General features: G+C 46.6%; 1 protein-coding gene and 1 pseudogene across 4 annotated transcripts in view; one reads left to right on the forward strand and one right to left on the reverse strand.

Moving 5' to 3' along the window:
• WASF2 (WASP family member 2) overlaps positions 1-25,092 on the forward strand; it is a 73,876-nt gene extending 48,784 nt beyond the window's left edge. For 3 of the 4 annotated variants that reach the window (XM_052658321.1, XM_052658327.1, XM_052658334.1), the window contains exons 2-9: positions 4,730-4,902; positions 11,368-11,502; positions 12,030-12,183; positions 14,299-14,416; positions 15,444-15,568; positions 17,824-17,979; positions 19,743-20,260; positions 21,210-25,092. In XM_052658321.1, the coding sequence (XP_052514281.1) occupies positions 4,773-4,902; positions 11,368-11,502; positions 12,030-12,183; positions 14,299-14,416; positions 15,444-15,568; positions 17,824-17,979; positions 19,743-20,260; positions 21,210-21,367 (1,494 nt within the window). In that variant the 5' untranslated portion in view covers positions 4,730-4,772 and the 3' untranslated portion in view covers positions 21,368-25,092. Of the gene's footprint in view, positions 1-3,458; positions 3,575-4,729; positions 4,903-11,367; positions 11,503-12,029; positions 12,184-14,298; positions 14,417-15,443; positions 15,569-17,823; positions 17,980-19,742; positions 20,261-21,209 lie in introns of those variants that run through there. The other variant, XM_052658341.1, reaches the window with a different exon arrangement.
• Positions 454-607, reverse strand: LOC128044098 (uncharacterized; annotated as a pseudogene).

Here is a 25,092-nt window from a genome sequence, read left to right on the forward strand (position 1 = left end):
GTCTGACTGGATGTCTGTAACTGGTCTAAAAAAAAAAAAACCCCCCCCCCTTTTTTTTCATCTTTGGGTAGCCAACATCCAGATTGGCTTGGGAGGCTCCCCGAGTGTAATTAACTTAACCCCAGGGCACTATCTGGAATGTCCTTTTTACCATTCTGGATCTATAGAAGAGTTTGATTCATGGACATGATCCATCCATCTTTACAGTACCTAGACCTCCCCTGGCCTTATGTTCAAAATGCAAGTGACTGTTGGCCAAGCAGAGGTTATGGCAGCTTTCAGTTCAGTTCAGTCGCTCAGTTGTGTCTGACTCTTTGTGACCCCGTGGCATGCAGCACGCCAGGCCTCCCTGTCCATCACCAACTCCTGGAGTTTACTCAGACTCAGGTCTGTTGAGTCAGTGATGCCATCCAACCATCTCACCCTCTGTTGTTCCCTTCTCCTCCAGCCCTCAATCTTTCCCAGTGTCAGGATCTTTTCAAATAAGTCAGTTCTTCACATCAGGTCGCCAAAGTCCAGCAAATCCAAGAATTTTAGAGTCTTCAATTAGCAATAATCGTGCCTCGGATAAACCTCATTGGCTACAATACTGCCACTGCGTAAAGCTCCAAGAATTTTAGAAATTCTTAAAGATCTTGGCTTAGTCCTTTTATTTTGCAAATGAAGAAACTGAAGCCCAGAGTCAGAATTATATCATCTTTGATTTAGAGGGCATTGTATCAGTCATCCAGTCTGACCTCGCCATATCATCTTCTTACAGTCTAGGAATCTCTCCCCCAGCATGCCTAATAGCTGGTATCCAGGGGATGATACTGGGGAACTTATCACCTCTGAAGAGAACCCATTCTAATATAGGACAGCTCTAATTAAAAGGAACTAACTTAATTGAAATCTACATCCCTATAACTTTTATCTTCTCAATGGTTCTAATTTAATTCCTCTCCTATGTAACATCCCTGAAGGTAAGACCTTCTCAAACCCCCAAATTAGCAAATATCACTATAGTGTATAATTTTTCTAATCAAAGTAAAGTATAACTGAAAAAGAACTTCTACTGATTCTATAAAGACAGGACATTCCACTTTGCATGTGTCCAAAACTACTTGTTCTAGCTAAGAATGACTACTTTCTTCGTTTTCTTCACTGTCCCTTCATTACTGGCACTAGCATTTAGTTCTTTTCATAGTACTTTTATTTTAAAACAATTTTTATAAATGGCAAGATCTCAGTTTCCTGATCAGGGATTGCAACAAGGCCACAGCAGTGACAGCACCAAATCCTAACCACTAGGCAACCAGGGAACTCCCTCATAATATGTTTAATAAAGAAACATACATTTTATCACTTTGTACAGAACAGATAGGGCTGAAGGATTGGACTCACCCTCACAGCCTGTCTGTGGTTTCCCAGTTCTTATTTGCTAGCTGTGGTGGGCCTCTCCATTCTATCGTCTCCTCATCCTGGGAAGAGTTTCCCAACTGGTCTTCTTACCTCCAGTCTTCTGTGCAAATACAACTTCCTACTTCTTGTAGAATGATTTGTCTAAAAATGCAGATTTGACCATGTCACTTCGTTAATTTAGTAGTTCCTCAGCACCCAGTGCTCCACGGATTTCCCACTAAATGACGGCTGATGATCGAGGAGTTTTTCTCAACTGGATTCCCATGAGAACATTAAGCCCTAATGCCATTAGGTATCCATTGTATATAATGCATTAGCTTCTCTCCAGTGCATCTGGAATGGTGCTAGTTGTTTACACTCTTGATGAGAATGGAGAAAGCAGTCACTCTAGTCCTTTTCTCTATTCTGTGCTTCAGATGAGGAACCCATTGTAAAAGAGTAGAGGAGAGAGAATGTATGTTCTTCAAGAGGCCCAACAGCATGGCTGGGAGCAGCCTCCAGAAACAGAACTCACAAATTTCATTGATGTCTAGGGTTTCATCTTTAAATTTATGTGAACACTGCGTTCTACTACATAATATGTCCATTGTTAAAAGTGTTTCAAAACATTTGTCAATGAATAAAATTGACTTTACAGGAGGATTTGCCTCAGGTCTATTGAACTAAAAATAACTACCTTTTTTTCTTAGCCCTGTAGTGGACATTTTATATATGTTACATTATTTAATGTCTCTAGGAAAATTGCCCAAGATCACACAGCTAGTAAGGTGTCAAGACTCAGGGCACTAACCCAAGTATGTCTCAACTCCACAACTTAAAGCTGAGTTGAGTCAAGAGCCTTTGCTTGAATTTCCAAGTTTATCTTCACTGGAATGTAGGATTTCTTTCTTGGTCAAGTTAGTATTTTGGTTCATATTGTGCATAATTCCATACTTTTGAAGAAAAGTGAGTAGTAATGTGGGTAATTCCATTTAATAAGGACTCTTGTCTTTCTTTGGTGACTCTGAAACATGTAAAATGACTTTTTTTAGTAGCAGATTCACTTTTCTAATTCTTTTGTCTTGATGGATATTGAATACTGTAATTTTTTGATTACTCTAGCTTGATGTGGGAGCTGGGGTTTTTTTGGCAAGACGTAGCTAGCTATCTTGGTATTGAAAACTTGGCCCCCCCCTCCACCTCCAGATGACACAGGGTTGACTCCATTTGTGTCTTCTTACCCAAGGAACTTGGGAAAACATAAATGCTAAAGTACCAAGGTGTTATGAGTGGCTTCCCCAGTTTCATCCCCATCTGACATTTACCTAGCTATTTGGAATCCAGTTTCCATTAGGTGTCCAAAGAGAATGTCTGGAATGCCCTGTCAGTAGCCATTTGACACAGAATTTCAGGGGGATCTGGCTCCTGTAGCTCCTCTAAGATGCTGGAACAAGTTCTGAAATGATTGCTAAAGGAGGGGGCCATAGTGGCTATTTCCAGTCATCTCTGGCTGCACCCTGAATTTCTGGCTCTTCTGGCGAGCTTGGATTTGGGGAATCTGGGGGCATCCAGAGGGTGCACAGCCCTGTGAGCTTCTTTTATTTGTGACCCCTTGTCTCCCTTTCTGCTCTAAACTCTTTCTCAGTTTGAGTTAGTTACTGAAGCTGCATGTTAGTACCCAGTACCCTTTACATTATGTAAAAGAGGAGAATCATTAGACTGGAAGGGAAAGTCCAGAGTTTGGATTAGAAAATCTGTTGAATCAAAGGGGAACTTAGCTGAGGAACAGAATGAAAATTATTTCCTTAGACAGTAGACAAATATTCAGGAAACACCTCTGCACCCCAAAGATAGGCACAGCTGCCATACAGTGACTATTCAAGGGAGGTTCAAAGTTAGGAGCAAACAGCTGATTCTCTTGGTTCTTGGGCTGTTGCTGTTGGTGACAGGAAATCTTGTTCCCCAGGCTGCTGGCTTCCTGTTTTATTTTTACTCTTAGCAGATCAGAATGTCCATAACAAGGAGCAGTCTGTTCCAAAGGGTTCTACTCCCTCTTTGAGCTGAAGGGCTTTTTTTTCTTTTGGTCAGACAATATGTTGGTTCACTTTTAAGTTCTATGATGTATAGCTTGGTTTAAGCATTTTGTGTTCACAATCAACTTTTTTGGTGATGAGCTGGTGTTTTAAGATTCAATGTAAGTAAACCTCTGTGGATTTGTGTGTGTGTTTTAAGAGGTGTTTGCAATCTTGGGGACTTGAGTATATTACCTTTATGCTTTACCATTTAACTTGCCATTTTCCCTAGCACAAAAACCTTTAGGCTGCTTCAGATTTCTTTAGTTTCACAAGTTAGGTGAACAGTTCCAGCCCGGTGTGCCTTGGCTATAGTCATATAGTCATTTTGTTGGATAGAAAACCTCCTCCTGTCCTCGTAAAGTTAGGAATTTGGTAATCTAACTCTGAAACAATAGCTCAGCGTGAACCTAAAGTGCTGGGGGATTTCCTAGGGAAAGGGGCTTAGCCGACAGGATAAGAACCAGTAACTGGAAGGTTTCCGGATCTGCTCCAGACACTTCCTGCTGTCTCAAGAGCCTTTTGGCCCAGGTGTGTTGAACCGGATGGGAGAGAGAAAGGGAGCTGTGAGTAGAAGAGAAAGGACTGCTGGGGAATCTTGCAGCACAGTGTGCTTGGCATCAGGTTTAATATATTGAACATGTAAAATTTTCCTTGGTATTCTTTCATTCTGTCCATTTACAGAGTGCACTTTAGTAGTCTTAATAGATACTGACAGTATTTAGTTGTACATTAAGAGTCCTCCATCAGGGAAGAACTGGAGAAGTTACGTCCTGATGTAGATCAGTGGAATCACTTGGCAACGTAATTTCGTTGTGGAGACTGTCAGATGACAGAAGCTCTTTTTTTGATTCTCATAATTGATCATCTGGAATCTGATCTGTTCTGCTTGTGGACACCCCCAGGTTAGGATCGGTACCATCCAGGACCTGCTGAATGGGCTGTTTTCTGACCATGCGTCCCTGCCTCTAGAGACTTCTGTTAGCTGGAGCATACTTGTTATTTTAGGGTTTTTAGGTTTTTATGCTGCCTGTGTACCCTCAGCCAGCAGTCACCAGTTCAGAATTTCTAAACTCATCCAGCAGGGCTCTGATAGCAAACCTGTGAAAGAGGGGTGTGATTGGGGAGGGCTTAAAGCAGGGGAAAAAGAGAGAGAGGGGGAAAGATTTTTTAAAGCTGTTTAGATCAGAGCAAGACAAAAGGAAAAACGACTCACACAGCCTTGGTGTGCCTGGAATTTGTGGTTGAGTAATACTTTCCTGTTATTTCTTTTTTAGGTTGTTTTTCATCATTCAGAACATTGCCTGAAGCAGGTCCACCATGCCGTTAGTAACGAGGAACATCGAGCCAAGGCACCTGTGCCGTCAGACGTTGCCTAGCGTTAGAAGCGAGCTGGAATGCATGACCAACATCACCCTGGCAAATGTCATCCGACAGCTGGGCAGCCTGAGTGAGTGCCGCAGAGAGCCTGTGCTTTGCCCTCAGGGGTCGTTGGTGCTCTTTATTTCCTCCCCTTCTCCGTGTTCCTCGTTCTCCCCCATCTGCCTTCCCTAGGTAGTGCGAAAATTTATCCCACCCTCACCCCTCCCCAGAGAGAGGCTTCTGTTTATACAGATTCTTCCCCTCAACCCTTTCTTCATCTACCACCACCCTCTAGGTTCCCTCCACCTCCCCCTCCACCTGCTTCAAAAGAAATCTGTGGGAAGGGTGGCAGGAAGGGCTGCAGCAGAAACTGCAGATGGAATGACAGAGCAGAATTCTCTGTGTAAAGTGGGAGGTTCACAGAGCAGTATCTTGGGTTGGGGAATGTGCCTGTAATTGCACAAGCTATTCGATGTAGCCTGACTTTGTTGAAGCCTCAAATGTACCAATAGTCTTTATCTACCCAACCCACCCCCCCCCCCCCACAACCTTTCTTCACAAAGAGGAGTAAAGCAAACACACATTCAGAGAGATTCTGGCTGACTTGTCTACCCTGGTACACATTTAATTGTGCTGCAAGCCCCCAGGTCTAAGTTCAGGGTACAAATTACTTCTGTAGTCTCTGGGGTATTGGGAGTTTTGCAAGCTGTGTGAACACAGTGACACAGATTGTAGCTGGAGCCATTCTTCTCTAGGAGGAAGATGGGGGTTAACCTAGTCTATTTTGAAGCTGAGGGAAAGCCAGCTCAACTGTAATTTTTTTTTTTAATTGCTAAGAATGAATGAGACTGCCTTCAGTGGGGTACATGCTTGGGTTTGGATTTCATTCTGAATTGAGCGGATTTTGTTTGCTTGGAGCCGAGATATGGGAAAGGCAGATGCTTGGATAGGCTCTGCATTTGTCTAGTGCCGTTCTAGTTCCCATAAGAACCTCTGTCAAAATGCCATTTTAGTGATCTTCCTTAGCAAAAGCATCTTAGTGTGAATTATTTCAGACATTTAACCCTCCTGTCGCATCACTGCCTTTCGTGAAAGCAGTGGAATATCAAGAAAGCCTGCATCCCCCCTCTCCCCTGCCACCCCAGATAGTAATAGCCCCTGCCTTGGAAATAGGGGCCTGAGGAGATAGAGCCTGTGACCAGATGATGTATGGGGTCTGAGATTCCTAAGCCGTCACCCAGCTCAGAGGCCGTCTCAGTTGATCCAGGGCTTAGGGAAACCTGGATGGGGCGTCAGGAAAGAAATGAAACCCTGCCAGTGTCTGTCTTACACAAAGGACCGTTGACAGCAGTGCCACAGCAGTACGACTGACAGGGAAGCACGTGAAGACTGCAGAGAGCCTCACTGCTCCTTAAAAGCATCCTTTCTGCTTCTGTCACCCTGAGAAGGCCAAATGGGTGGAAGTCAGTCACACAGGGGTTCCTTCTCTGTAGGACAAAGGACATCTAGCTAATGGTGCGTCTTCTTCTCTCTCAGCAGGAGTTACGGTCTCTCTCAGGTGTTTTTCCAGCGCAGTGTTGCTGGATGCCATTGCTCACTCTCCCACTTGTGATCAGGCACTCCTATCTTGAGGAAGTTCATCTGAGGGCCAGGGTTGGCCTGTGCTTATGGAAATAAGATTTTCTCACATCGTAGAGCTGGCTGACCCTTTATTCATCCAGTAGACATGTATTGAACATATTTTATGTGCCAGGTGCTGAGAGGATACAGCAATAATAAGTGGTCTCTGCCTTCTGGGAGCTCATAATCTACCAGGGGAGAAAGAAAGAAATAAGGGGAGAATGAGAGAGGGTGAGAAGAGATCTCACTCATATTTGTTGATTGCCTACTTTATGCCAGGTTTTACTAGGATCTTGACATATAGCTGCTGCTAAGTCACTTCAGTCGTGTCCGACTCTGTGCGACCCCATAGACGGCAGCCCACCAGGCTCCCCTGTCCCTGGGATTCTCCAGGCAAGAACACTGGAGTGGGTTGCCATTTCCTTCTCCAATGCATGAAAGTGAAAAGTGAAAGTGAAGTCGCTCAGTCGTATCCAACTTGTAGCAACCCCATGGACTGCAGCCTACCAGGCTCCTCCGTCCATGGAATTTTCCAGGCAAGAGTACTGGAGTGGGGTGCCATTGCCTTCTCCACTTGACATATAGACTATCTAATATAATCTTCTTAATAATCCTTTGAGGTTAGAAGTTGGCATTCCCGTTTTTCAGGTGAAGAAATGAAGGCTCAGAAAAGTAAGGTAACTTGCCTGCAGACACAGTAGCCACTGAGAGGCAAAGTCAGACTTCCTAAGAGTTTCTAAGCTTGCCCCCTGGCTCCCTGGCTCCCTGGCTCCCTGGCTCTCCCACGACTGCCCTGCATTAGACCTTTGCTGTGCCGTACTAAGTCTCTTCAGTCATGTCCGACTCTTGGTGACCCTGTGGACTGTAGCCTGCCAGGCTCCTCTGTCCCAAGGATTCGCCAGGCAGGAATACTGGAGTGGGTTACTGTGCCCTTCTCCAAGGGATCTTCCCGACCCAGGGATCGAAACCACGTCTCCTGCAGCTCCTGCATTGTAGGCGGATTCTCTACCGCTGAGCCACCAGGGCAGCCCAACTGAACACTCACCAAACGATTCTTAGACCACCTCTGGCTTCCCTTTCTCTGATCAACCTCTTTAAATCTATAAACCTAAAAATTGTGTAAAATCTTTTAAATCTTAAACTTACATGTTCTTGCCAGAGTGGTCTGTCCAAAAACTAAAATCTGACTTTTTACTTTCATGATTCTGATTTGTTTGAATTTTTATAAGTTAAGTCTGTGTTAACTTTTGCAATTTAAAAATGTTTTTAAAATAAGAGCATAATTGTTAGCTATGTATTTTATCTCCCGTCTTCCTCACTATGAAATTATTTAATTTTAAATTCCTTCACTTGGCATTCAAGACTTTAAGACCTACCTTTCTTTTCAGCCTCATTTTCTGCAGTCCATCTTTTTCTCCCATTTTATAATCTTTTAAAGAGATTCTTTTAAAATTAAAAAGGGAAAAAAGAAGGGAGGGAGGAAGAAGGAAAAAAAGATGAATTGCCAACTACTCATAGCTTCTGAGACAGACCATATACTCTTCACACTTTCGCACGGCGCCTTTGTTCCCACTGCTAGAGAGCCCTTGCCATTTTTGTAGAGGATCTTCAAGACCCAGCTTAGGGATCTCCTCCAGGTTGGACTGAGTACTCCTCTGAGATCCTATTACTTGCCTGTATTATATTACCTGCCACATTATATTAAAAATTGTCTGTATCTCCTATACTAAACTAAAAGTTTTTTGAAGGCAGAAATCATGTGTGGTTTCCTTGAACCCCAGTGTCTATCTTGTATAGTACCCGGCACCCAGTAGGAGCTCAGTAAATATTTGTTAAATGATTTGTGCTTCTATTCTTTCTACCCTTCCATGCTGTTGGTGCACAGAGAATACAGGGAAAGAAGGAATATTTCCTATGAGGAGTGGGAACATAGCAAGAATAGGGAGAGTCAAGAAAAGCTTCATTAAAGAGGTTACATATGAACCGAACCTTGAAAGATGACTAGGATTACATCCAGCAGAGAAGGGTGCAGAAATGGGCTCCTGCGTACTTCAGGCTCCTGACCTTGACCTCATGTATTATATACTCTAGCCGGAAGTGCTTGGTCTAGCAGGGAAAGTCTGATTATGGAATGCATGAAGCACAAAACTAAAAATTTCACAGCCATGGATTGCTCCCTGATAGCATATCCAGAGTTCTTATTTTCCCTCAGGGCAGTGAGATTGGCGTTTCACGTATTAGGTTGCCACGTCTTAGAAAATGTGCAGCCAACCAGCACTTCTGAATCAGTGTTCTGACCACCTAGGAGATTGGAACCTCCTCTTGGGTCATTAAGAAGATTTGTTTTCGTTTGAAAAATTCTACTGCTAAGGTATCTTTTGCAGAATGAGGTAGACGTCTATTATGAATGTCCTGGTTTGATAGTGGATCTGTCTTGGTAATCTGAATGAATGAAATTAACTCTGAACAAGATATGTACGTATCACACTCCTGTTTTCAGAGGTTGGAGTACTTTTTAGTACTTACAGAGCAGGACTATCACATTACCAACTGGAATTATATTTTAAATTGGAAGATCCCCTGGAGAAGGGAATGGCTACCTGCTCCACTATTCTGGCCTGGAGAATTCCATGGACTGTGGAGTCCATGGGGTTGCAAAGAGTTGGACACAACTGAGTGAATTTCAGTTTCATTTTCAAGCGTTTAAGTCTTAAGATACTGAGATATTGATACTCTTAAAAGTCATCAGTATAAGGCCAAATCTCATTATATAACTGTTTACGATTTGGGCTTATTTAGTCCTATGACAACTTGGTGAGATAGATACAGTTGTCCCCATTTCACAGATGATGAAACTGAGGCTGAGAGTTTGACTTGGTGAAGAGTCAGTAAGACAAGGATAGAGATAAAGAACTGAGACTTAAATTCAGACTTTCTGGTTTGAAGACTAATGCTTCTTCCATGTATTGTCTTGAGTTCTAAGTATGCTTAAGTCCTGAGGTAGCTTGACAATGGGGAAGCCTTTACGCCGCCTCACTGCCCCTTCAAGTAGCATTCTCAGTGTCACCGTTTTTGTGTGGTGGAGTTCTTTGTATGATTTTTATCTTAAATCACAGGAGCTCTTCCTGCTGTCACTGCTCCTTTCACTGAGGAGCACGGAAAGTCCTGGGTACTCTCTTGGGTGATCTAAGGGTGAGTTGACTTGGGATTTTCTTTTCCTCCAGAACAGTTGGTTGGTTACCAGATATTTTTGAGCCTTTGTTACTTTCCATACTAATGTTGTGTGTTTCTCAGTCAGTCTTTCATTACCTAGGCAAGCATGATACAGTATGGTTTTTGTTTTTTGTTTTTTTGAATATAGTTGATTTACAATATTATATGTGTCAGGTGTGCAACATAGTAGTTCACAATTTTCAAAGGTTATATTCCATTTATAGTTATTATAAAATATTGGCTATATTCCCTGTGCTCTATAATATATCCTTACAGCTTATTTTATACCTAGTAGTCTGTACCTCTTAAACGCCTAGCCTATCTTGTCCCTTTCCTCTTCCCTCTCCCCCCTAGTTTGTTCTCTGTATCTGTGAGTCAATACAGTATGGTTCTTATAGGAACTTAGCCGTTTTATGGACAGGGATCAGATAGGAATCTTCAGCCTGCACAGTGGAAATGCAGTTTGTTAGCCAGTTTGAGTCCTTTGAGCTCAGGAGCTTCCCATGGTTGTTTAGATCACAGAACCATTCAGTATGCAAAGACTTGCTTCTTTCTTGATTAGAAACTCCTTATTGACTAAATCTACTAGCAATCCAGAATATGGTGTTGATTGGTCTTATGCTTACTCTTCAGGTTACACTGGGAAGGTGAGTGAGCTGCAGTTCACCCTCAAGGTGAAGTTTTGGCCTTTTGAACTAATTTTTTCCCCCTCAGGTGTGGACTAAGCATAAATGTAGTTTAGAAGCTAAAAATCAGATCTACCTTAAATAATTCTCAAAGAAATGATCTGTTGGTTGGGCGCAGTCACTTATGCCTGCCTTCACCTTGCAAGTAACACCCTCAGATGGTATGTCTGTTCGTACGCACCACTCTTCAGTTCCTAGCAAGAATGTGCTTTGTGGCTTGGAATGACGGTGTGGAGGCAGTGTCAGATTGCTGTTACATTTCCTTGGCTGCAGATTCTCCTTGCATTCCAGGGTTGAAAGTACGGAGCTCTTTTTCTAAAAAACAAGACATTGTGGAATGAGACCACTGGTATGTTGTTTTTCAGGGAGAGCTTGAATGTTTCAGCTTTCCACTTGTTCCCTGACATGTAGATTTGAAGGATTATAACCTAAAGCAAAGACTTTCAAAATTGTAGCTTATGAATCATAAAATCACCTTTTGACCCTTTAGAAGAAGTTGTTAGTCTCTACTAGGAGTTGTTAGTGACAGTTCAGGGCCTCTCACAGATACCACATCTCATCATGGTTGTTCAACATATTTTGGGGGCTCCATTGAGGATGTAACTTCTTTTTTTTTATGTTAATTGTAAACACTTAACTAACTAATTCACAGTTTGTTTTCCAGAACCACTTTCAGAGGGTACTTTTACAGAACAGCAAACAGCTAAGGGCTGTAGGCAAATATGCAGACTTACTATCCACTCTTCTAGATGTTTCTTTGTATTACACCTTTTGATTTTACTCAGCTTGCTTTGAGCTCATGACAGCTCAGTTTGCCAAGAAGACTCTTAGTTACAGAGCACACTGCAGGCTGCCCAGGCTCTGGAGGGTGTATCTCTGTCTCCAAGAACAAGCTCTTCCTGTAGACTGAACCATCTTAGAGAGGCGAGGTCCCTGTGTGTTTGGGAGGTGGGGAGTACAGTCTTTAGTAGCCAGTTTTTCTGACCATTTTTGTCACTTTTATGCACTAGTGACTTGGTTCTTTGCTCTCTCAGGTAAATATGCCGAGGACATTTTTGGAGAGCTCTTTACTCAGGCAAATACTTTTGCCTCTCGGGTAAGCTCCCTTGCTGAGAGGGTCGACCGCCTACAAGTTAAAGTCACTCAGCTGGATCCCAAGGAAGAAGAAGGTAAGGAAGCTGAGCTCAGCATTTGCAGGCTCTGCTGAGCAGTTGCTTAGATTTTTTTCCCCTGATTTATAAAAAAGTGAGAGGGGAAATCACAGAGACCTATGGAGTTCTTTGAAATGACACAAACCTGGGTGATGTGAAGAAACCTTTTCATTTCTACCATACCTCCACACACTCCCTTTCTCCCATTTCCCCAATTCCTTCTTTCTCAAATTCTCCTTCCCCCCAGTCTTGTTTTGCTACCATAAAAGTACTTGGAAGATTCAGTCCTCCTAAGGAGGGGCCTGCTAGATCTGGCCACATAGTAAACCTTTGTGTTGCCTCATTTTGTTCAGTCATGAAATGGCTGGGCTGCTGACAGCCTTGTGGGGCTTCCCCAGAGGGGGAGAAGAAAAAAAAAAAAAAATCCCGGCTGCAGACAGCCGCAGCCAAGAAACGCAGCAGCTGAGGCCTCTCCGGCTGGCGTGACTCAGTGTTTGCTCAGATAGCCTGTCGTCCATTTTCTAATGCCTTCCATCTTCTTTCAGTATCACTACAGGGAATCAACACCCGAAAGGCCTTCAGAAGCTCTACTGTTCAAGACCAGAAGCTCTTTGACAGAAACTCTCTCCCCGTACCTGTTTTGGAAACATACAATACCTGTGATACTCCTCCACCTCTCAACAATCTTACCCCTTACAGGTAACCTGGCTAGCTTCTCCCCTCTTCAGCCTGTGGCTAACAACACTAGATTGTCATTTTAAAGATGTTGAGTACATCAGAGGATTATATCAAAAAGTGTACTACCTACCCCAGAGTTGCTTGTGGTGGAAGAAGCTAACATTTACCATATAAACAGGTGTCACTTATTATTGTTCGGTTTCTGAAACATATATAATATGATTGAATATAATATATAATATTGAAAGTTTGCTATAGCATTTATGCTGCAGAGTTTAATTTGGTATAAGCCAAGTCCGTCTTGGACTCCATCCAAGGAATTTAGTTATTATAGAACCAAAAGGACTTTGTTACAAGGCAGTCCTATAGCTTGCATCCCAGGGGCAACATTTTAGCAAGGCTCCCACTTACTCTGAAACCGCTAGATTACCAGATGTTTGGGCGTGTTAGTGGGGCCAGCCTTGTGGACTGGCTTCTCTGGGCCCTGAGGGTCCTTCCAGAGCCTAAGGAATAATTGGCATTCTTCCAAGTGAGTGTCGTTCACTTTGTTTTGAACATCCTTTCAACATTCCCCTGTGAAAGGACCTACAGTGCTATGGCTGGACTTGAAAAAGGTAGCCTTATAGACAGCTTAAAGCCCCTCCCCTCTAGTGGTCTGGTCTGGTAGTGTTACTGTGTAAAAAACTTCCAAGCAGGGACAGAAAGCGAATATTTATCTTGCTCGCATCCATAAATATCTTTGGAACAGGTAAAAGTAATTACAGATAGCTGGAGGCAGATGTCTTCTGTGAGACATGGGTGTACTGCAAAGTAGAGAGTGTGTGTGTGTGAAATTCAAGGACACCCACCTGATCCAGAGAGCCAGAATAGGAACATGGCCACTTCTCACACAGATGCAGAGAAAGTGCGTGGTACCTATCCTTTGTTATTACTGTGTGAAATTATGTCTGCCCCTTGGCTCTCAAAGGGGCCAGCTAACATGGCAGGGCAGAGCTCTGACTCTGCAGCCTCCATCGTTGAGTCTGGTTGGATCTGGGCAGAGGGTTTGTAGGAGAGGAACGGATTATACACTTGATAGTATTGAATGGAGTATGGTAAGACAAGTTTATTTTTCAGCTAATGTAGGGTATTTTCCTTTTTAACATTCTCTTCTCAGTTTTCTGGAGTTAGCCTAACAGAAATGAGTGATGTGGCTAACTCAGAACCAGATTTAATATAAAAATCATTAGTGCTTGATTGGAACTGGTTTCTGTGTATTGTGATAGGATTGGAGGTCAGAAAAGAACTACCTTTCCAATTCGTTTTAGTTCAGAATAGTGTTAAAATAACTATCCATCCCTAAATGCATGCTTTCTGAAAAAGGGGAGAGACTTAGCCATGCCAAAGCTCAGGATTCCAGCCAGGGTCGTTGAATCTGGCGGATGACCCTTATACTGACACTCATCAGCTCACCCTGTTCTTCTGTCACAGCTACTAAGAGCTGGTAATTAAATCTTGTGGTCATAGAACAGCTGGCTGTCTTTTCTCACTGGGGCCCCCTTGTGGTTGGGCGATGGGGGGCGGATGCTGAGCTGTTCTAGTAGGTGAAGTGCTGTGGTTGCCTGTATTTACAGAGGAATGACAGCTACACACGCGATACACATTCACGTGTGTATGTGCATACGTCTGTACACATGTGAAGCTGTGCATGTGTACACAGGTTGTGGGTGGGTGGAGGCCGTTAATGCTTGCTGGAGAGTCCTGGGCAATTGATGGTGGTAGGGGGAGTCAGTGGCAGAAATCCCATCTGATGTGCCAAGATATCCGAGTGTCCTTGGGGAGATGTCTGCAGCCCTGGAGATCATTAGACATAAGCAGGATGCCTGCTGCTATAAACCGTTCTTGCCCTAACCATGCAGATTCCTCCACCAGGAATTGAAAGTAAGGCTAAGGTTCTTAAAAAGCTAGATAAGTAATAGGTGCCATGCCATTCAGGGGCTTTGGAACGCTGGTATAGAGGAGGAAATACGCAGTCAATTTGAATGACTTCTTGATTCCTCAGTGTAAAAACTGCTAACTGGTAGGTGTTTGGAATATTGGATTTGGTTGGGAGCTCATTTGTCTACTGACAGCTACTTGTCTTCATTTCTATCCCAGGGATGATGGGAAAGAGGCACTCAAATTCTACACAGACCCTTCGTACTTCTTTGATCTTTGGAAGGAGAAGATGCTTCAGGACACCAAGGATATCATGAAAGAGAAGAGGAAGCATAGGGTGAGGGGAAAGGGGCTTCTGTTCTACACATCAGTAGGCACGATTGTGGAGGGGGGATAAAAAGGAAGCCAGTCTTATGTGAAGTAATCATTCTGAGTGGCTGCTTGCTTGGATGCCAGGTGAGACTCTTAAAAAAATGTGTCCACTCCAAGCACAACCAAGATGAAAGTATAAGTCACACCAAAAATGTGTTTGTTCCCCCCAGTACTATTAACAATTGAGTATATTCAGGCTGAGTTTTAGAAATTGACTTTTCTATTCACCATTTATTTCTCTTGCAATTTGCACCTGACTCTGCTGGACACTCGAGCTAGGCTAGTCCCTTCTGCGCCAGCTTTGCAGCTCATTTCTCAGAGATCAGCACAAGGCTCTACAGTGTTTGACTTGCAACGGGAGCGGTTTAACACCTTGACTACTGGTTGGGCGGGGCAGGGGTAGGGGCATAGGCCTAGTTTTGGTAGAGGTGCTCCCCTCCCCTTAGACTCCCAGTGATGTGTGTAAGCATATGACCTAGCAGTTGCAACCTCACAATCCCATTAGCATGGCTGCTGGGAGGCCTAAGAGAGCACCAGGGGCTAGTGCAGCTGCACAAGCTGAAGAATCCGTCAGTTGTTTGGGTTTGTTTTTTAACTATTTCCTTGTGTCTGTCCGAGATATCTATGGCTGTCATTATTTCTCTTCTCTCTTGACTGACCTTTGTGGCATAACGAATAATAAATAGCTATTTATTAACTTCCTAACAGTTAGAGTTGCTCAAAAACATGAATGAATTACCCAGAAAGATGGTAGATTTCCATTGCTACAGGTATTTGAGTATAGGATTGAAGAAATGTGTTTGAGCCCAGGAGGTGGTTTGGATTAGATGACCTCTAGGTCACTCTAAACCCAGCAATTTTGTAAGTTCTGTGGTTACTGTATGTTGTCTAGGCAGATTATTTCTAGGGTGTATATCCATGAAGGTGGGTGGAATTTTAATGAAGAACTTTGGGAAATGTTTATTAAGCTTTTCTGTTTCTTTTCATTATAGAAAGAAAAAAAAGATAATCCAAATCGAGGAAATGTAAACCCACGTAAAATCAAGACACGTAAGGAAGAGTGGGAGAAAATGAAGATGGGTCAAGAATTTGTGGAATCCAAAGAAAAGCCTTCTCGGTAGGTGCTACTTTTGTCCTCTTGGTAGCATTCTTTGAAGGGTCTGGGCAGCTGGGGGCAGCAGTCTGACAGCTCTGATGTGACACCTTTCATACCCCCGAAGTCTGGCTGTGTGGCTTAAATCAATACCACTGCTAATCAGCTACTTTAAAGTACCTCCATCTGGTGATTAAAATTTGCTAAAAACAAGAAGAAAAATCTAGAGGCTGAGCAGTTTAAATAAGGTGGCCAGAGTGGTCTGGAAAATAAAGCCCGTGGCTTCTGGTGCCCTTACAATATCTGAGGGCCTCAAAGGAAAGACTGGTCTTAGGAGTCCTTTGCCTTCAGAGCATTGATTCGAAGGTCGTGACTAAGAACTGGACATTTCATGGGAGTAGGGAAGGCCAGGCAGAGAATTTGTGCACATCACCAAAGCAACTTTTCAGTCAGCCTTTGTCAGTCTCTGGAGAGAGGCTGGCCAAGGGACTGAAAGCGGGCCTCAGAGACAGTGTGGGAAAGGCCGTGCAGCCAGTGTGAGGCTATATATCTCTGTGGAGAAATAGTAGATGTCAGTCTGACCCTGTTTCCCAATACCAGATCACACTAGAGGTTTAAAAGGGGGGGTAAATGGTTTTAAAGCTTGGTTTGATGCTTATCCTGGTGTCCGACCTGTGTGACATTCAAAGCCAAGTCGCTGAGATTGCCTGGCATAAATGTTGCCCTGGTTTTTCCCCTAAATACCTTGCATCCTGGCTGTCGGAGAACCATGCCAGCCCATGCCGGGTGTCTAGGAATGATAAAAGGAAAGAGTTGAGTTGTTCTTGCTTTTAGGAATAATTCTACCATGAAATTCTTGACTTTTAGAAATCTTGACACTTCTGACACTTGTTCTTCCTAGATTAAGAGATTTGTTTTAAAGAGTGATGAAGATGGTGAGAGGAAAAAAATGAACCTTTCTGCAGGGGAATTAGCCCTGAGGGTACCTCCTTTACCTTCACCTCTCAATGAAAAGGGGTCATTTTGTTCCATGATCTCATCCTGTTCAGACAGGCCCTTGTCATAGGAAGGCTCAGTGACTCTTAAGACCAGCAGCTTGTGTGTTCAGAGTGCCAACCAGCTATTACGTGTGTGTGTGTGTGTGTGTATGGTGATTCTGTTGTCCGAGAGGTTTGGGATCAGGCTGCCAGGCTGTTCTACATGGTGAACCTGTAAAGAGATGTGCCAGGTCTACAGGGCTGCAGGCCTTGGGGATTTTCTACGTCAGAGCATCATTTGATTTAGTTAGTTTCCTCCAACTCTGTTCTCCCTGGGGTCTACTTTAGATGAGTTCCTTATAACCCAGCAGTGGTGGAAAGAAGGGCGAGGTGGAGCGGGACAGGCCACACTTTGTTAGCTGCTGCCTGGTGTGTTCCTGCTTGTGTGGAAGTTTGTTGCTGTTCACCCAGAGTGAATTCGCCCACGGCCCTGTGCTATGAGGGACAGGTGTTCATGAGGCCAGCCCTAGGACCCCACTTGAATCAGCAGCTTGGTTTGTAAGATAAGAAACCGCATCCAACTACCACATAGCAACTTGCATTTATCCTCAGCTTGGTTTTGCAGTCAGATGCCTCCTTGGCCTTTGAGTATTCCAGAGGCTTGCCGACCTCAATACCAGGCTGAGTGCCAGTCACGTGTTTGCAGCTCACTAGCCTTGGGGCCTGGCTTTGCCCTTTGCTGCAAGACAGACTTTGGGATTTGAATCTGGGCTGCTCCTAACATTTGGGAAAGAATTTCAAAGAACTGCTGGGTGTGACAAGGCCAGCACGAGGAAAGGAACAGCATGATTTTGATAAGCTGGGTTGAGTTCCATTTTTACAGACAATCCAACAGAAATATCTGGGAGAGGGGAGGGGTAGATTGGGAGATTGAGACTGACATATACACACTACTATGTATAAAATAGATAACCAGTAAGGACCTACTGTATAACGCGGGGAGCTCTACTCAGTACTCCATAATGACCTATATGGGAAAAGAATCTAAAAAAAGAGTGGATATATGTGTGTATGTGTGTGTGACTGATTCACTTTACTGTACACCTGAAACTAACACAACATTGTAAATCAACTATACTCCATTAAATTAAAAAAAATAATTACAGCTACAGCAACGTGGGGGAGTAGAAATGTCTGGGAGATATTTAGCAATCAAATGCATTTTTTGTGGGCTCTTTTAGGAAAGCAAGAGAGTATCACTCAGGCTTTAAATAACAATTTTGGCATTGGGTTCATTATCAGGTATCCACCCACCTTGGTGTACCAGAATGGCAGCATTGGCTCTGTTGAGAACGTGGATGCAGGCAACTACCCACCACCACCACAGTCAGACTCCATTTCTCCACCTTCTCCTTCCTTCTCTGAGGACAACTTGCCTCCCCCACCAGCAGAATTCAGGTAAACAGTGGTATCTCTGCTATTTACTCTGGGTGGTTAAACACTCAAGAACAAAGTAAAAGTTCCAAATCCAGGCTAGGACCACTAAAGTAACTCCAGACAAGTGAGTCAGGATAATAGAAATAATTGGTATTTATTGTCTGTAAGGTACCAGGCATTATACCAAACACTGTATATGTTACTTAACCTCCCCAAGAGTCCTCTTGAGATAGGCACCCATTTCACAGAAGAGTACACAGTGAAGCACAGAGGTCAGTGAACTCACCTAAGACCACACTGCCAGTAAGAAGCAGACTCACGATTGGAAAGCAGGCCAGTTTGACTCCAGAGCCTGTGTTCTTAACTACTGGCTACACCTGAACAGAGAGAAGTCACCAGCTTCTCTCTTGTTTTTTCGCTTAGCGCTGACTCAGCATCAAATAAAGTGGTATAATCGGCTGCTGTCCATAAAATACTGAATATCCTTTCTGCCTAGTTGTCTAGGAACCTAGTAAGTAGTTGCCTTTTTCTCCTGTTGCCTCTGCTACATTTCACTGTGGCTAGAATCTCCAGGAAGAATGAAACAAAGGAGAAAGAGATGAGACTTAGGATCTGACCATTTTGATATTTGTCAGTGTCCCTGGCAGAGGTGTATACAGGAAGAGTTAGCATGTCGTGGCTGGAAAGGGGAGGGATCTGAGGAGTGTTAGATTTCAATGTTTCCTGAGGAAAAATAGTTACTTTTCTTTCTGATGCCTAATGAGTGAGAGCTTTGAAAGGTACATTTGTCTCCTTGGACACTGTTTAATCGGAGACTGGATGTTGAGGCCCCTTCCGATGGAGACCTGTAGCCGCGCTGTCACCCCCCCCCCCCCCCCCGCCCCATTCCTGGCGTCTGAAACCATTAATCCCAAACCTCCTTCTGCCTCCCAAATCACTTCCTGCTGGTTGCCGCGTCGAATACAGTGAGGCTCCAAGGTCTGTGGAAAATTCCAAGATGGATGCTTTCCTAAGGAGTAGCTATTAGTGTAGGACAGACACAAAGGTGGAAAAAGAGGCCCTTCAGCCTCACACGTGGCCTGAGACCTCGCTGCCGCAGGCAAGCAGGCCTGACCCAGGAGAGGTGAGCCTTAATGCTCCCTCAACTTGGGTCAAGTCTGGCGGCACGTTCGTTTCCCGTCTCTGCTGACCCTCAGGCCCTCGTTCTCTCAGGTTTTTCCACAGGAGCACTGAAGGTGCTTTCACCTGAATCTGTACCCTGGTCAGGTTTGCCTAGCTTGGCTTGGGTTTCCTGCCCTCACAAGATCTGGTGAATGTTAACAGCCTATGGAATGGAGCCTGGTGGGTGGTGGTGTTTGAATTTTTATTTCGGTTCGTTCTTACGTGGCTTATTAGTCCTGGCTCCAGGATTGAGCTGACCCTTCCTCTTAAGAGGAGGACTCAGGAGGGCACCTTCCCTTGCAGAGCTGAAAGGTTTGAGGGGGACCTAAGAGATGGTCTTGGCCAGCCTTACCTGTTAGAGAACTCCTAAGTCCACTTTTTTTCAGGTGGTATTTCTCAATTTCTGCTTCAACTCCTCTGCTGACGGGAAGCTCATTATCTTAAAAAGCTGCCCATTTCAAGGCTGGGGATTTCTGACCATCCCCAGGTTATTCTTTCTGTTTGAGCCAGAATGAAATTATACTGTCAACCAGAATGAACCTAGGGTAATCGATAAGCTTCACGTAAAGGGGAGTGTTTGCATCCTGAGAGTGATAGTGGGTCTTTTTTCTTTGTCCTTTCAGCTACCCGGCAGACAGTAACCAAAGAGGGGCTGGCGTAGCTGGACTCAAAAGGTCCAGTGTGGTCAGCCCAAGCCACCCACCACCAGCTCCTCCTCTGGGCTCTGCACCAGGCCCCAAACCCGGGTTTGCTCCACCACCTGCCCCTCCGCCTCCACCTCCGATGATAAACACTCCACCCCCACCCCCACCTGGAGGATTTGGGTCTCCAGCGACCCCGCCACCACCTTCACCCCCATCTTTCCCGCCTCACCCCGATTTTGCTGCCCCTCCACCTCCTCCCCCACCGCCGGCAGTTGACTACTCAACTCTGCCACCACCTCCCTTGTCCCAGCCAACAGGAGGCGCACCTCCGCCCCCGCCCCCGCCCCCTCCTCCAGGGCCCCCTCCACCCCCTTTCAGTGGTGCAGATGGCCAGCTGGCTGCACCTCCTCCGCCACTATCTGACACCACCAAGCCCAAGTCCTCCTTGCCTCCTGTGAGCGATGCCCGCAGCGACTTGCTTTCAGCCATCCGTCAAGGTAAACCCCCAGTGGTGGGTCCAGGATCATGGTGCCTTGTCTGGGCAGCTGGGATGACTGACTGGAGGGCGGACGGGGGCCCCTGTGCCCTTCCAGGGGAATGGTTTTTGCTGGGTGGAGAGAGATTAGGACTTCAGACCTCAGATCAGTCTGAAGAAAGGCTTCACTCCTGAAGAAATGCAGAAGTTTGTATTTATTTCCACCTTGGTTTAAAGTAAAGGGTTCTTAACCTAGGATCTTTGAACTGCTTGGAAATTTATGCTTTGTGTGTTCTTGCGTTCATTCTGTGCCCCAGAGAAAACCAAGAATCACTGTCTTGGAAGGTACTTCCTCATCTGGACTCAGACACCTCCTGTCCTTCACTTTTTTGCCTTTCCTATCTTTCTCCGCTCCTCTCCCCCACCTTCCCGCCTCCTTCCTTCCTCCCTTTTCCCTCTTGTCTCCATGTCTCCTTCCTCTCACCCTGCCTTCCTCCCCTCCCTCATCATCGTCTTCCCATCGTGAAGCATTTATTCTCTGTCAGAGGCTGATTCTGGTCCCAGGAGGCCAGAGTGGTTTCTTCTGTTTGATCCTCAGTGAACTGAAGGGTTGTCTAGAGGAGACAACCTCAGGCAGCTTAACTCCATGAAAATCGATGACTTTGGCAGACTGAGTGCCTGCTAGATGGGGTATGGCAGCCACTCCTCACGCAAAGCCTTGTGAGAAGTACCATCCTCACCAGCCTGAGAGCGTGGGAGCCTGGAAGAATGGCAGGCTCCCTTCAGACCCTCTTGTTGCACTGGGACCACAGTGTCATAAAGCCTGTCTGACTTCTCATCGGCTTCCCCCTTTCTTTACTCTCCTCCAGCGTCCTTCTTTTTAGCTGTCCTTTTCAGTACCCACCTCCACCAGGGGCCACTCCCTCTTCCTCACTTGCCTTCTTAACCCTTCTCTCTCTCTCTCCCACAAGGCTTTCAGCTGCGCAGGGTTGAGGAGCAGCGGGAGCAAGAGAAGCGGGATGTTGTGGGCAACGATGTGGCCACCATCCTGTCGCGTCGCATTGCTGTGGAGTACAGCGACTCGGAAGACGACTCCTCTGAGTTTGATGAAGACGAATGGTCGGATTAACTCTTCTGCCTGCCGCCTACTTCCTTTTTCTTTCTTTCCTACCTGCCTTCTTTGATACCTACCCCAACAGTCCCAAGGGGAAGAAAAGGGAGGAAGAAAAGAATTTCAAGGGGCCAGAGCCTTCCCTGAAGCAACCAAAGATATATCCCAAGTGCTTCCTCCAAATCACCATGTGTTTCCCGTCTCCCCAGGGTCAGGCCCCATGGGGCTGCTGAGGTTCTGTAGCTGGGATGTTCCCTGTCCCCTTCAAGTGACTGTTGCCGACTGAAGAGAAGGAACGACCCCAAGCACACTCCTTTGATTGGGTTTAAATTGGAGTTGGTGCCTTCCCCCAGGAGCCATTTTCTGTAGTCTTCCAGAATCCTTGCCCTCAGCTGCTTTGCGTAGTGCCAGCCATCTTCTGGTCCTGAAGCCTGCTGGCCCCTTTCCCGTGCACTGAGAGGGCGGAGCAGCCGCAGGCCCGGTGCCTCACCCCTCTGTCCTCATCCGCAGGGTGAGGCTGCCTTTTTCTAAGCCTTCTCTGTGTCTAGATGCCCTTTATTCTGGGAGCCATCAAGCCCCTAAAGAAATGTCTCACCCCTCTCTGCTCAGAAACAGTGCCTTTCTGAAGGCAGGGGTGGCTGCCTCCCTCCCAGGCTTCCTTCCCGGACTGTGCTGTTCCCGTGTCCCTCAAACACCCCTCCCTTGCCACCAGGTGCCTCCAAGCACCACAGCCCGGTTCTAACCTCTAGGAGCCATGACCAAACTAGCCCTGACACCCAGGGATCTGGGCCTCTGCCGCGGTTAGGAGCTGAGCAGAGACTCGGGGCTGCAGGACTGGAAGAAGATGGAAGTCTTTGGGTTGAATGATGCTGAAGCCTGGAGATGGGAAGTGACTTGGCTCATGTTCACACCATTGGATGGGGACAGAGCTCAAGCCCGGAGTTCCTGATTCCGAGTCCCCTGTGCTTTATGGGACCAAATCGTGGGCACCTGCTAGATTCTGGGCCCTGCGCTGCTCCAGACCTCCCCGCAGAGGGGAGTCCAGTAAAAGGGCGCAGGGCCTGTGCCAGGCCTGTCAGTGCTGCCCAGACCCTCGTGGCCGCGCTTCTCGTCGTGTGCCCCCCTCCTTTCCTGTCACCAGCCCGGCACCTGGCCTTGAGAGCTGCCCTTTTGGGGGACCAGAGTAGTGAGAGGAGGAAGAGGGTAGGCAGTGTGACAGGTGCTGCTTTCAGTTCCTCTGCATCTCCTCCCCCGTTTGTTTCCCCAGTTTAAGCATAGGTCCTGCCAACTGTAGAAACTTCAGTCCCTCAGGCTGGCAGCGGCCGCAGGTAGCTGCCTGGGGAGGTGGGGTGGGGAGGCCTGGCAGCTGTGAGGAGGGCTGAGAGGCAGGATGACTCTGGGTCCTGTTTCCAGCTCCCCTCCTCACTGCACCATGATGTTCCCTCCCTCCCTCCTCCCTTTTTCCCTAAGCTAATACACAGGTGCTATTCTTGAGAAAAAAGCTGGTCAGCTTTGGCTAGCAGTGAGGTTTCTTCTCTTCTGTTGTGTAGCCTCTTAGGCTGAAACCGGCTTTTCCAGGCTTCTCCAGCTCTCCAAGCCCTGAAACAAAGACAGACAGGATCTGTCTCCCCCCCAGCACAGCACATGGTTCTAGTAATTGCCAAAGCCCTCATCAGCCCCTCCAGCTCGAGGAGAGCATGCAGTCATGGGGACGGAGCCGTTAAGAGGCCAGTGTGCCCGCCTGTCTCCCCAGATAGGGCATCTTGGGCGCAGGGCGGGCACCAGGCTCCGGCGCTGAGAGAGCCAGACCGTGTGCACCCCTGCCGTGCCTCCCACAGTGCGCTCTGGAAGCTGAAGGTGCTTTCTTCAGAGCTCTAAAATGGCTGTTGAAGGTGCCCCCCAGCTGTCACCCAGCAGTGACCAGGGCAGCAGGCAGAGGGCAGCGGTTCTTCCAAATAGGAGTCCTGGGGCCTGGCTAGGCCAGGCTGGGGTTTGGGCCTAATGGCTTTGACTGAATCACCCCCACCCCCCTCCTTTCTGGAAAAGGGGGAGCCAGCACTGTGCTCGTATCATCCAGCTCTGACCTTGAAGGGGGCGGTGTTGGCCTGGCTTCTGGAATGGACAGAGCCTGCCGAGGAAGAGGGCTGGGGGCAGGAGGAGGTGGGGAGGGGCACTGCCTGCGGAAGGTAGGATTAGATCATTAGCTCAGTGACCTCCTAGGGTTTCGATGTGCTGTGTTCTCATCCTACAGCTGGTTTGGTAATGATCTGCAAGTCCCGGAGAGCTACAGCACAGCTCTGCCTGACGCTCTCATTAAAATCTATGCAGCCAAGCTCGGCGCTTTGTAGCAGCCGGCCTTGCGAAGCTTCCTCAGCTCAGGGGGCTGGGGACCCAGTCAGCCGAGAGGCCCTCTGGGCTCTACTTATGCATATGTGCACCAAAAAAAAAAGCTTCTTTAAACCCAGAGCCCTTTAAGATGATAAAGGACCCTGTGCAGGTAATTGTGTGTCTTTGGAATCCTGTAATTGTAGAATGCCGTTTAGTGATTATTTAAACTGGGCTGAGGCTGGTGAGGGTGTGGAGCAATGGCCCCTGGGGACTCTGAGGGCTGAAGGCAAGGAGCTGCCTCTCTTCCCTGTTCGGCCCAGCCCAGGGGACCTGCCCCCATTCCTGTGGCCCAGGGGCCCAGCTTCCAGTCGGCAGTGTCAGAAGTGACTTGTGGCTCTGCCTTGGTTGTGAGATGAGTACATTCCAAAGGAGCAGCCATGGGGAGGGGGCAGGCTCAGCGATCCCTCGGAGGCTCAGAGCAGCTGGCCTGAGCTCCAGCTCGCCTCCAACGGAAGCTCGTGTGCCCCTCAGAAACGACCCTGGCCAATGTCACCGCAGAGCTGAGGCGGTGTTGTCAGGGCTAATGTGAAATCTCTTCCCGTGGCGCCGATCCTCCGGCTCTGCAGTGCCAGCTCGGACAGATTGAGGTCTCTGTGGCTTTGGTGACCCTGCTTAAGCATTCCCACCGTGTCCCAGCTCTGCTCTCTGCCTGCCTCCCACTGCAGCCCCCCCTCACCTGCTTGGGGAGGAGGGCAGTGCCCCAAGGCTAGGGGCTTTCGCTCAGGAGAGTTGTCAGGCTTCCTGGGCTCGTCAGGCTTTGAGCTCTGCCGGGGTCCAGCTGACCTGGGATACCAGGGGTTGCCCAGAGATGCACCTCATCCCGTGCCTCAGGAACGGCTAGGGAGCAATTTTGTTATTGTATTAACTTTACTCAGTTAACTCATTTGAGAAACTAACCAGTTTTTACTTTCTGTCTAGAATGATGTATGTGTAGGAGAGTGAGCCGTAACGCTCCCAAAGTGCCTTGTTTTCTCTGATATAAATATATTTATAAGGACCTGGTCCAGTGGATTATTCTTGGGTGTGTTTGCCACATGAAGATGTTAGGGGCTAGGCTTGTATGTCGTGGGGTACAGTCTGAAGATGGGACCCCTTCCCCTGAAGATGGGACAGGAGCTGCAACTGAGATCTGAGCAGTGGGGCTGAGCCAGACCCCTGAAGTGACCCTTTCCTCTTTCCCCTGCTGCTCTCAGGCCCTTAGAAGAGAAGGACACCCAGTTTTTCAGTCCTATGCCTCCAAGCTTGGGCTCACGTTAGTCCCTGCCGGGTTCATGTGTGTAGCACGTTAGCTCCCAAAGTGACCTGAGGATTCTGTGTAATTGTTTTATGTATACTTGCGAATACATAAATGCCAA

Source organism: Budorcas taxicolor, chromosome 2 (assembly GCF_023091745.1).
Source record: "Budorcas taxicolor isolate Tak-1 chromosome 2, Takin1.1, whole genome shotgun sequence".
In the NCBI taxonomy this organism is placed as follows: domain Eukaryota; kingdom Metazoa; phylum Chordata; class Mammalia; order Artiodactyla; family Bovidae; genus Budorcas; species Budorcas taxicolor.